Source organism: Hirundo rustica, chromosome 2 (genome assembly GCF_015227805.2).
Source record: "Hirundo rustica isolate bHirRus1 chromosome 2, bHirRus1.pri.v3, whole genome shotgun sequence".
Classification (NCBI taxonomy): Eukaryota; Metazoa; Chordata; class Aves; order Passeriformes; family Hirundinidae; genus Hirundo; species Hirundo rustica.
In genome coordinates, this window is record NC_053451.1 from 108,754,766 (window position 1) to 108,768,062 (window position 13,297).

The window sequence follows — 13,297 nt, forward strand, 5'->3', positions numbered from 1 at the left end:
CACAAACTCCAGTGCTGAGTACCCTTTTGTATGCTTTGAAGCACGAGGTGATTACCTTAGTTGGCTATCACAGCAGAATATACTTTAAGCTTTGAAAATAAATGAAAAATTCTTGACGTGAAAGCATAAAAATTGTCATAAAACACTTAATTTTTCATAATATTAATACTTCACAAAGATATTGCCGTTTGATTTTTACAAGAAAGACTGTCTTTGGATAGTGTACAATAAGTAAAACCAGGCTAGAATTTAAAAGTCATGCCTCTCAATTGTGGGCTTTAATCTTCATTCTCTGCTTAAACTACACTGTATTAAGTAACAGCTATTAGAAGCACTATTTAATAAAGTTGTATAAAGAAATGTGGTGTTAAAATTATTGCTATCCAAAGGAAGAAAAACTCTTCGCATATCTACTCTCAAGGTCATCAGCACGTGATATAAACACCCAAAAGCAAAGACAATTCTGAAGTAAAAGCTAAAAAGATACTTTTATGTGACTGAAATTCCCTTCATACTAAATTTATTTTCTAGGTTATTTCAATTGCTGTAGGGCAACAGTTTCTGTGACTGTAAAGAAGGTTTGAACATGACTTATTTCAAATATGTCACCTTGAAGGTTAAGACTCACAGGTGTTGTCCCCTATTCCCCTGCTTGCAAGATCAAGGCAAACCCAAAATTTGTGATAACTTTAGGAGATATTTAGCTACAATCTCAGCTGGTGTAAAATTTCCCAGCTTCTCTGAAGTAAACAAAATTACCCTAATGTACACCAGAGGAGGACCTATCTAACATTATTTATCTGTCATGTATATTTCATATCTTGAAAACAGTATCATCCTGCAAAATGAGATAATCATAAACAGTAGATTGTTACATGTTCATTTCTAGCAGAGATGCCAGAAAACAAAACATACAGTTTGAAACAAAGGATTAAAGGATACACTCTTAAGAGGGGGTGGGGAGGCAGAAAAGCCCCAGAGAAATCTCTGTGTGATGATGTTTGTCTACCGTGCTTTGAGGAACACAAAAAACATATCCTCATCAAAACCACTGACTTCAGAATCATCCTCAGGTGGCCTAAGAAGCTCGCCTGATATAAAAGTGCCCATCCTGTGAGCTTTGGTTCAGAGTAAATATCTGTGGGGTTTTTCCAGTGATTACTACAGCTGAACAAAGAGAACATCAAGTTCCTCTGTCAGGCTTGCAGAGCTTCTTTCCATGGTTTCCAGTTTTAATTCAGATCCTACATTTTCAGGGCAGAAAGTGAAACAAATAATTGAGGTTTCCTTCGCAAACCATGAGTAACAGCAAAAATACGCAAATGAAAAAAAGTTTATTTTTCCCTTCAATATCATTGGGAAAATCTTACCCAACCTCAAAATGAGCTTCTAACATTTTGTTTTGTTTTCTACATCTGTCAAGATCACAGAGAAAATAGAAAACCTGAAAAAGAAAGCACCTCCACAGAAGATGTATGGATTTTAGTATTGTAATTTTCAAATTCAATTTCTGTTCATTTATAAAAACAGACATAAAAACCCACAAAAATATCCAAACAACTGCATCTTTCAGGTTCTTTACATTCAGAGACCAAGGGACAATGAGAAAGTATCTGCATCTCCACGGCTAGCTAACAGAAATAAAAATTATGTGGTTAAGTAATGATCTCAAATGGAAGATTACTTTTCTTGGTGTAGTCTCTTTTAGTAGTAAATGAAATTTTTCAAATAAGAAATTCCAAGAGTAATTACCTTGCCAGACACATTAGATCTAGGAGACACAAAATCATAAAAATTCAGTAAATTGTAATGATTCACTAAGCAGTAGTTTTTGTCTCCCATATTTTACCCAAACTTAAGTACTTTCAACAACATTCATGGTTGCTCTGACTGTGACAAGAGACCTGAAACATTTTTGCATCAGCCAGCAGAAAACGAAAATTCCAGGTTTTTAAGGATATGACTAATCAGTAAAATGCTACATTCACTGACAAATTGCAGATTTTCTTAAAATATATTTATGTAATCTGACTAAAAGGAAAGTATTTTTCCTGAAAACTAATGATGTCTTTTTAAAATCACAGCTAAGGCATTAACACTGTCCCTAAATTCAGCTATGCACATGCTTCCTTCAGCCATTAGATAACACTATTTTGATCTTAAAGTGTTCTGAGTTTTTCTATATACATTGATTTCAGGAGACCATTTGCAGAGAAAAAGATACTTATATCCAACCACTGAAATAATGTTTTATGTGTCCAACCTGGAGTTTGTGAAGGTGATCAATATTTATTATCCCCTTTTGCCTGAGTCATTAGCTAATATTATGGAATTTGTCAGACTGCTTCTGTTAGGAAGAAACTAGTAAGAGTAACAGATCAAGTTCCTTTTCATTTCTCAGGTCTGTGCTTGAAATTCAACTGTGTTTATGGAAATGGTAACAAAAAAAACAGGATGTATTATTGACCAGAAACTCTACCTTGCCTTTTCAGTAAGGTATTCAGAAGATTATTTTCCAATTTTTTTCCTCCCCAGAGCTAAACACAATGAATTATTCCTTTTTGCCCCAGCATCCTGGTAACTTTAAAAACAGATACCACAGGTTAATGTCCCTGACTCTGACTTCTCAATCAGTCTCAACAGAAATCCTTCAACTGATTCTACCTTGATCATTTCCAAGCAGGCTAATCCAGGTGGTCCTCTGGACAATACTTTCTATGATTTCTACCATGAAAACACTCAAATTATCTACCTCTTTTTACCAGATTTGTTACTCATTTTCATCAGTTTTCAACACAAAAATATGCTATTTCAGCAATAAAACAGAACCAAGTGCTCCCTTCTTTCTATCAGTATGGAGATCCCAGAAAGCAAAACATGGTACTTTGCTACACAAAAAACAGAACTGAATACTCAAGGCTGGAAGAAGTGTGGTGGAAAGGTGAAACAGTGGTTGCAGTGTCCACCTTGGGATTGGGAACAGAGATTTGGGAAGTGTTTCCATAAAGAGAATCAAACATTTACCTCACACACACCTGAGTCACAAAGCCTGGAGTATTCGCTGTTCCAGCAAAAGCACGAGGCTACAAAAATGATGCTGTGCATTCCATCCTTAAGTAGAAGAACTGCAATTTAGGAAGTATATTTGAATGCAACATCATCACTCCAGTCGCTAATGGTCTTGGTTTGCTATCACTGTTTCTCACTGCAGTGTATTGTACCCATTTTTCTTCCTCAGGTTCATTATGCACACAACTGTCTCTTCATACAGAGAAAAATTATACATACCAGAAAATATATAATGCAAATATTCATGCAGATTAAAATTTTATATCACAGTTATATCAGTTATATGTCTAACCTTTAACAAACGATGGTTAGCCTCCTTCAGTGTACTCTCCAGCTTATGTTTTTTGTCTGGGTTCAGTGATGCACTTCCAAGTGCTATTCCTCCAGTTTCATTTAATCGTTTCAGTATTCCCTTGTGGGATGGCAGCTCTCCAACTCTTAACTGGAACAGACAAATACAGCAGTTAAGATGAACTGTGGTAGGATTTTCAGCTCTCTTATCTAGACCCTTATTGATTTGTGTATCAGCCAAAGGAATAAACTCAATTCAAGACAAAATAACTGCTGCTTTCTGAATGTAGAAAGCTAAAAAAAAAAACAAAAGCAAAAGAGACTGTATTGGTCAATCAAGTCTAAAGAGAGTTCTACGTGACAAAATACAGGGTTTCTCAGGATATTAATCACTATTACATTATAAATTCCAGACCTGGACAGTCAATACTTTATGTATATAAATTTTAATAATCTTGTAATATGGTATGGAGCAAGCATTTTTGAGAAGTGTTTTAATATGTTCCATGTTGTAACCCAGATGATTTGTGGTGAAAAGCCCTCCACTCCTGTTTAACCTCTTAATTAAGAATGTTCATGGGTGTTCACTGAAAAAAAACAAAACCAACAAACAAAAACAAGCAAACAAAAAAATCAAAAAAACAAAACTACAAAAAAACAACCAAATGTACAACAAAAAAATCCAACCAACCAACCAACAACAACAAGAAAAAAACCAACCAACCAACCAACCAACCAACCAAAAACAAAAACAAAACAAAAAAACACCACACCAAAAGGAAACCAAAAGGAAATGCAAGGAAACATCAAAATCTACCACTTCTCAACCGCATACGTTGTTACTGAAAATGCATATTGTTGAAGTAACTTAATATATCAACAAAGGTTAATGTCACTTCAAGGGTTTTATTGGTCTAGGGTTTTTCCTTGTTTGTTCTTGATTATTAGCAAAAGCAGGTAAGTATGAAATGAGCCATGCTGCAAGGCAACACATTATTATTTGCTCTGTTAGGATGTATTCCCTTTTGAGCAGCTCCAAAAGAAGGTGGACTGTAAAAACAAGATGCAAATAAGAGATGCTAACACCTTTAATTTTGGTTTATATATCCCTCAGGAATACTATATAGGAAATATTTGTGTATTTGAGGAGTGGAGCCTTCCTGGGTCTAAACAATCCATTTATTTTTTCAATCCTTAATAATTTTTGCAAATTGTAAGATGCATCTAACACCCCTTAAAACTATTTCTTTGCCTTGGATCTGATAGTCTCAATAACAGAGCCTCACAAATTCCCTGATCAACTCTGGCATCTTCTGTTAAACAGCAGGACAAAGACATCACATGGTTGAGTCTCCATTTTCTGAAATTATATTTATCCTATTTTTATTTAAAATGAAACTTGAAGATATTTTTTTTACTAAAAACCATCTAGGTTTGTTTGTTTGTTTGTTTGTTTATTGTTTGTTTTTGGGGGGATTTTGGGGGGTAGGATGGAACAAATTGACAAGTTTTCTTCAGATTCTTTAATGCTCTATTCATCACTAGCTGAATTTGTTCAACTTGGATTTATAAAAAGGATAACTAAGTCCTTATCCACAAGGGAGGAAAGGAAAACCGTTAGGCATATAATTTCCAATTACAGTTTAATTTATTATTGTATAGGTCATTAAAAATAGTCATTCTATTGAACAGATTTTAAAAAAATTGAGAAAACTATGTTGAATATATTTATCTGCAGTATGAAACTCTAACATATTCATGAAAATATTCCAGCCCTTAAAAACAAATATTTAATATTCTGATGTTTTTTTTGTTTTGTTTTTTTTTTTTAATATTCTGATGGGGGGGTGGTATTTTTAAAAATAAGTCACCTAGATGTTTAGTCTAGAAAATGTTGCAGCAATATTTTAATGAGTTGACATTTATAATTATGCATGCAGTTCTGAATCCTCTTGTGAAATACTGAATACCATTTAATAAGTGAGAAGCTATTAAATGTTAACAAGACACCTATAGAGAAATGCTATACATGTAAACCAGTCATGCCCTGAAATTAAGAAATGAGGATGAAAAAGATAATGATTAATTTCCTAATTTCAGGATATTTTTCCTTCAGTAGATTTTCCATTACCCTTTTGGTTTTAGTATGATCAATATATATTTATACCTGGGTTTTGAAATTCCCAGCTTCTATTGTCTAAAAAAGTTATATGAATGCCTTGTTGATGTCAGATACCATTTTGGAAAATAGCTTTTAATTTTCTTCAATGTAGAATTTATAAAGCAAGAAAATATGAAGAATAGAGCTCACAATACCTTTACTTTGCTCAGGCAGTCTCTCAACTGGTCTTCATTCCCTTTTTGAAGGGGTATACGAATAATACTGTCTGCTTCCTCTAACCATAAAATCAACTTGTTCAAATCCTCTTGAAATTCTGATAAAATATTCTTTTCTTCCTCTATCCTGTAATAAAAATTTGAAATAAAAGTTTCTATAAATTTATTTTTATATTGGAGTGCTTATCCATACTGAAGGTTGACAGATAACTAATTCTTAGAATTTATACTAATCGTTTTTATAAGTGGTCCACAGATTTCTTCACATCAAAAATATCAGTCAAACACCAACATTCTTTTAACTTGGCATTAAATGTATTTTAATAGAAAAGATCAAGGCATAATTTACACCACCACTAAATTCAGCTTCCAAATTACATATGGCAGGTAGCAAACCAGCACACCAGAAATAAAGCAGCTAATTATTCAGACTAAAATTCTGTTTGAAGTAACAGCAGGGAAGCCCAGTGTTGACAACTAAGAATTCTAGCATCAAGTGTTCCCAAACTGAACCTGTAAAAATTGACACAGACTCATTTGGATATATTAAACAACAAGATATTCCAGAAACTATGACATATAGTTTGGTGTTAAGATTCACAAAAAGTAGGTAAGGTTTGCAGTCGATTAGTAGGAATAAAATGGGATTCACGACACCTAATTTTAGATGTCTACTCTTCATTTGTCTCCATCTACAACTCATCTGCTCATTTTCACTATGACTGTATAAAATATACTGAGGTGTGAACTTTTGCGCAAAAGCTTCTGAAGTTATCAAGAGATGTAAGCAAAAAAAAAAATTCAAGAGCAGCAGAGAAAAGGTAGATTCACATTGGTAGAACGTGAATGGTTGGGGCTAACATTTGGAGTGGGCCCTCCTAAAGGAGAAAAAAAAATGTTTTGTATAAAATACACATAATTTATCCACCAAAGTTATTCACACACTGAGAACTACGAGTATGGAAAGATGAAAGATTGAATACTTACCAAAATTAAACAACTAAAAGCAGATCCTGCAAGCTGGGATAATATTTTTATCATGCCAATTTCCCCCCATACACAACTGGCTCATGTAGTATCAGGATAATTCACACTCACACAAAAGCCTGAAGATATTCATCCCTTCTGATGGGGCATAACTCGCCCAGCCACACTGGTATGACAGGCAGCTGTCCTGTTTTAGAAGGTGTCATATTCAATCAAAAATACCCAAACTGCCACCATTTCTGGAGCCTTCCACCAGAGTACTGTGCATGATCCACAGTGTTGCAGCAGAGAGTGTTTAACTGCCTCCTCCACAGGGGAGGTACCTGGGCACTCCCACATAAAGATGAACATATTGAACTTCATGTTATGCAGGCTTCCTTCACCCCCAATGGATCAAGACTGAGATCATCACTTTGACCAATGGGCATCAAAATCAAATCTTGTCACATGATCCACTGATGGGCATTTCTTTCTTTCCTCTTCACTATCTATTCTTATCCTTTCTTTTTCTTTCTTTTCCTTATAAATTTTCTTAAGTGGTATCTTTACACTTTTATATTACTTTATTTCTATAGCTAATAACCAAAATGGCTACAAATCTCCTTCCCATTGCAATCAAATTATTCTAAAATAAACCTTCCATGTACACACAGATAATTGGCCATTGAGTGTCATTTCACTCTAATCTACCTGAAGCGATCTACTGCTAACAAGAACCTCAGTTACCCTGCCTCCAGGAGCGGGTTGTAACAATATCCAACCTAAACCTCCCTCAGCCCAACTTTACCTCATTCTCTGTTGTCCTATCCTTCGTCTCTGGCAGAGACAGAACCAACCCTCACCTCTCTACAACCTTATTTCAGGAAGTTGTAGGGAGTGATAAGATGTCCCCTCAGCCTCCTTTAGCAAAGAGAAATTATATTTTCAACACATAAAACTCAATATTCATAACTACACTTGGACCATGAAAATGGTTTTAATTTATATATAAATTTATATATAAATTGAAATGTTTGGCAAAGTTGTGCTGCTCTGAACAGGATCTCAATATAGTTCTGGATCAAGTTCCTGGTTTAGGTCTAGAATGAAATCTAAATCAGCAGACTTATTTGTTTTTGCTCTTAAAACAGTATATTTTAATATTTACTAGACATATGAGCCCAACACTTGTTTTTTTGGTGTTTTGTTGGGTTTTGGGTTTTTTTTTAAGCTCAGAAATTAGTTACTCTGCAGTATCTGCCTCCAGATTAAACAAACATAAGCCACTGGTGCTAAATTGTTCTTTTGAGGAAAAAGTATGAGATTGCATTTACTGTGAAAACAATAAAATTCTCCAAAACTATTTATACTTATATATAAATTACAGATATACCCATATATAGACACATATACAGATTTATACAAACAAATACATGAAAAAATGAACACCATAAATAGCAAAATAATTAAGAGCCCTACTTCTTTGGCTTGTCTTAGATTTTCTAATGGAATCATGCATGAATATTTTCATGAATTGCCATTTGCCCAGGATTTCTGGAAATGTGACATATCAACAAAAAATGCTGATACTCCTAGATAAAGGAATAATTCTTGTACTAATATATCTATTTATTACAACTCTGGATCTCTTATGGAGTACTGTTATGCAGACAGAAATTTTGAACCTTTACAATACACACAGATTTAAAGTTTGGTTGCACAGGTCATGAAAAAAGAACCAACTTTACAGCATCACACTTATTACACTGTTCTTCACTGAGAAGTGTTCATGCTCATGACTTGAGAAGTCATATGCTCTTCTCAAGCCAAAATAGGTCATCTAAAACCAGCTAATCAAAACATTTGTTTCTGTGAAAATGTGTCAGATGTTAATCTACAGAGAGATCCATAGCACTGCAGCTATAAAAACTGAAGAAAAACTAACTTCTGGTAATCCTGAAAGCAGAAGCACAACTTGAAATCTTTCTGAGACAGTACACTTCCCTGCTCCAGTTATGGAAATCTGGGATTCAGACATCTAGTGTTACACCATAAACCACATAATAAAACTTCTGTCTTTCAACCTGACCAGGTACCCCAGAATCCAAGCTCTCACCAAGAGCTTCCATATTTTTTTGATTCCTCTCACTTCAACTCATTTGTGAAGTGCATAGCTCAGTGGAGACATTATATGATGATACCCTGAGGATAAACCTGAGAAAGATCCAAGTTTAAATATGTTACTTCTGGCACAGAAATGGCCTAGCATTCAACTCAATACACCCGAGGGCAAAATTATTGAGCTGCATAGTATTTTGAATGAGAAGTCAAAAATATTTCTTGTCTCCTAGAGGAGATAGAAGTTGGCAAGATTATTTTTCCATCTTAAGTACACTGTCAGTTTTATCACCTTTATGAATTGAGCCACAACTTTTAAAACATTAGACGTTTTCCTAGTTGTAAAGGAAAGAATTTTTTATTTTAATGAATAAATTAAATGCTGATCAGTAGGATAAGGATGTTTTTAACCTAAGGTTTTCCAGGAATTCTTTCAGAGATGTTTTATACACATATATTTTATATATATATACACATATTTCCTATATATGTGTTTTTGTGTGTGCACATGCACAGAAGAGTTTAAGGGTTTTGTAGTTCAAAAAAAATTCCATAGATCTACTTCTTTTTTCCAATCAGGAACAACATGCAGTAAAGGAATTTAAAGGTTCCTTGCAATTAACAGGACATGCAGGTGCACCTTATAATTTACTTTACCATCTCTTCTAGACCTGCTAGAATGTTACTTCTATTATAAATAACACCCTGCAAGACAAGTGTCATATTATGCAAGACACTGCAAGAGAGTGTTCTGTGTTAGCTGAACCGTTTAATTGAATTAAAAGTTTTAACTCAATGACTGATTACACCTTTTGAACAAACTGATTTCTATCATCATAATTACTTTTGGAACAACAGACACATGTAATTTCTAGGTGTTTGAATTCATGGTGGCAATGAAAAATTAACAGTTAGTTGTTACTTAGGGAGTATGAGCTTTCAAATCCAAGCCTAAATAAGCTGGAGTAAGGAACATGACCCACCAGTTGACTCAGACACAGGCAGAGCAAGAGAAAGCAGTTTGGGAGTATGACTTTGCTGGAGAAGGTGACTGAGGAATAAGGTATAATTCCAGCAGCTGGCCCTATGGAACCATGTAGATCCATTTTCAGGTCTTCCAGCTGTTGTACACTACTGCCTTATCCTTACGAACCAACTTAATTTCCCAAAAAAGCTTTTAAGCTCCTTGTCTGTTGGCAAAAGGTTTATTTTATTAACCCTGAAATATAATCCATTTTGACTGATGGAAAATTCTCAAACTATAGCAGAGAAGCACAGAATTTCATATACAACTTTTCATCTTCTACGCAACTGCTATTCTTAGGCACATTATTTTGTATTTTTCATAGTAAAACATAGCAGATTTCTGTTTGTATTTCGAAATTCATAGGGTCCCTTTGTCAACTACTCAGAATGCACATCTTTTTATAGGAATTGTACATACATCATACTTTTGAAAGCAAATATATTGATATTCAGTTTTTAATAATAAGTACTAAATTAATTATTTTTCCTATTTTCATTTTGTATATATGATAAATGATAGATTAGGGATTAGTTTTCTTACCATTATTAAACTGAATCTATAACAAATTCTTATGGTATTCCACAAAAGAACATGGAAAGATTTTTATCTTTTTTTTTTTTTTCCAAACTATCCTTAATCCTTAGTTATATTTGTTAACTGCTACATAAACATTCACAGCCTATATCAGTAAGCTTGTATTTTCACGTGCAGTGTCGAGAAACTATGTGAAATATATTGCAGCTCAAGTATTTTCTCCATAGTCAATGTGATATCAATACCATAGCAACCTGTAAATAGCGAAACACATCAGATGTTTAGAGTTTGTAACTGCACACGAGTATTGTCAGATTCACTTGGGAGGTGTCAGCTATAGAAATAAAATATACAATCATAGGAGTAGGACAAATCTGCATTTGTGACTCTTATTCCCACCTGTAAGTGGTGCCTTTCAGTTTTTAACATTCAGCTGTCGATTCTGTATTTATCTATTTTCTAAGATTAGGAATTAATGTGTTTAGTAGCTGCTACTGAAAATATAAGAGGCCACTAAAATGGTAACAAAGTTTTAAAGACAATATTTACTGTAAAAAAAAAAAAAAATCATTCCTTCTCTTAAGAACAGATAAATATGCTTCATTAGGGTAAGGAACTTTATATAAGTGAAATTAAAATAACACATAACTTTAGAAAATTTATTTAGATGTAAATACTTAACAGTAAGAAGTTTAGCTAAACTATTTGTAAACACAATACAAATTTATGCCAGTAATTCTTTTCTGGTGATTCATTATCAGAAATCTGAACAGTCAAAAAAAGAAAATCCAGAAAAAATTCAATATGTAGCTAATTATGTGCTGGATAGAAAAATATATATTTATTGACATAACTGTCATATAATCTCTTCATCCTAAACCAGTTTTTAAATTACAACTGGAAGCTAATCACAGCCTTCAATATGCTGACTGTTCAAGTAAAGGAAAATAATCACTTGCAGCTAGTGTATTATGGAAGAAAAAGAATACCTTAGTAAAGATGTTTTATGAAAAATATTAAAAAGTATATTTACTTAATAAAAAAATTTATTTAGAACAGAAAGTTTGTATTTTTGTATTCAGGAAAGTACTTGGAAGTATTCTGGTAAACAGCCTTTGGTCTGTCATTCTTTCCATAATTACTTCAAATTCACTTGGATAGAGATCTGAACAGGCAGTCTGCAGGTTCAAACTCATTAAAAGTGTAAATGTATTTGCAGCTAAAATAATGAAAAATTCTCTTCCATTCAACTGAACCTAATTTTAACAAATGTCAGATCATGATGAATAAAAAACCCCAAACTGATTACTTCTGAAACATTGAAGGAATCTATTTGCTGGGCATCTGTTTTCAAAAATTACACAAGAAAGTTTTAGCAAAAGTGAGAAATAAAAAGACCAACCAACACTACTGTTACAAATCTTTTAAGAGCCTCATTTATGATCCGTCCCTTTCCCAAGCTCCTATGTGAGGTCCTGTGTGTGCTCCCTTGGCTATCCCTGCCTGGCCCAGGCGCTCCTGAAAGAGCAGCACCAAGCTGCAGCCACAGCCCAGGGGCTTGCTGCACACTGTGGCCCTAAGGGCAAGCCACCACATCCCTAAATCATCCCAAACTCAGGTGTCCCAGCAGCATGTCCCTGAGCAGACACAGCATGATGTGTCTCAGGGGATGAAAGGGCAGAGCAGACTTCTGTTGGAGAGGCAGGCACTTTGTATTTCCTCTCTTTTGTCTGGGCTTAGGATCTTCTATTCAAAGGGCCTTTGTGACTTCCTGTGGTCTCCAAAGTCTCCATTTCAGATAAACTATGTACTAGAGTACAAACTCCAATTTTTCCAAAACACGTCTTTTGTAGCAAATTGTTAACAAAAACTCAATTAAATTCCCAATTTGCTAACTACCAGTATATCGCACTTTCAATCGAGTTCCACTTTATTCAACTGCCTGGTCTATTTCAAAGTTTTCAGTAAGATAAAATGACTAGATGTGCTAAAATTACATTCTCATCTAATTCTTAGCTGGATGGATTAGACTGCAAGATACAGAAACTTTAAACACTGAATTCAAACTTCTATGGCTTTGAAACTCTTAGATAAAGGCAAGTGGAAGATAACATCCTATGCAAACATAACACAAGCATAACCTCTTGATCTTCAGTACCAAAGAAAGGAGATTCAAAGTCAATTTTAAGTCTGTGCTTTGCCTGGGATCAGCATTTGACCTTTTAAAACTGAAAACCAGCTCCTTTTTACTGAAGAGCAGTACCAGTTCCTCAAATTGTTCTGAGATTTAGTTTGTTTTCTTGTCTGTTTTTAATTAAGTTGACCTTTTGCAGTCCAAATAATTCTTATTCATTAAAACTGCCAGTCTACCACTGAGATTAATATTAGCATCTAGTGAATCTAAGATCAGTTTCAATAATTTATATAATATCATCATTTTGATCTGGTTTACAAACCTTATTATTCAGGTAGTTTAATATTTATTCCAAATTATTTATGAAAACTACATACACATTCATGCATCTTCCAAAAATTTCTGTATCACTTTCTGTTACTCCTGTAATTGCTTCCCTCCTCCCCTCAGCCCCTATGGATTTTTGAATTCAGATTGAAAAAATACGTCTAGAATGGACTGTCAATGCCCCACATAAAAGTTGAATGCTTCTTGTAAAACTGTGCAGGATTATGAAAATCAATTTCTTTCATCTTGGTAAGCAAATAGCAAAAACAGAGCTTACAATATATAAAGTTTCCTTGCCAAATAATGCTTAGCAGCATTACACTTGAATCTCAAATCACTAACAGATTTTATTTCCAGAATCCATTCAATTGGTAATTTCTTGCCACTTTATCTTGAGATCTGCTGAGCAAAAATATGTAAAAGGAAACAAAATTTCAGTTGATCGCTACTCCGAGCTACTGAGAATTAACTTTAAAGAAGAGAATAATGTATTA

General features: G+C 34.0%; 1 protein-coding gene across 7 annotated transcripts in view; it reads right to left on the minus strand.

The window, feature by feature from the left end:
- DMD (dystrophin) overlaps positions 1–13,297 on the minus strand; it is a 1,060,860-nt gene that overhangs the window by 377,823 nt on the left and 669,740 nt on the right. For all 7 annotated transcript variants that reach the window (XM_040088691.2, XM_040088709.2, XM_040088718.2 and 4 more), the window contains 2 exons: positions 5,677–5,824; positions 3,362–3,511 (listed from right to left, as the gene is read on the minus strand). In XM_040088691.2, the coding sequence (XP_039944625.2) occupies positions 3,362–3,511; positions 5,677–5,824 (298 nt within the window). The remainder of the gene's footprint in view (positions 1–3,361; positions 3,512–5,676; positions 5,825–13,297) is intronic.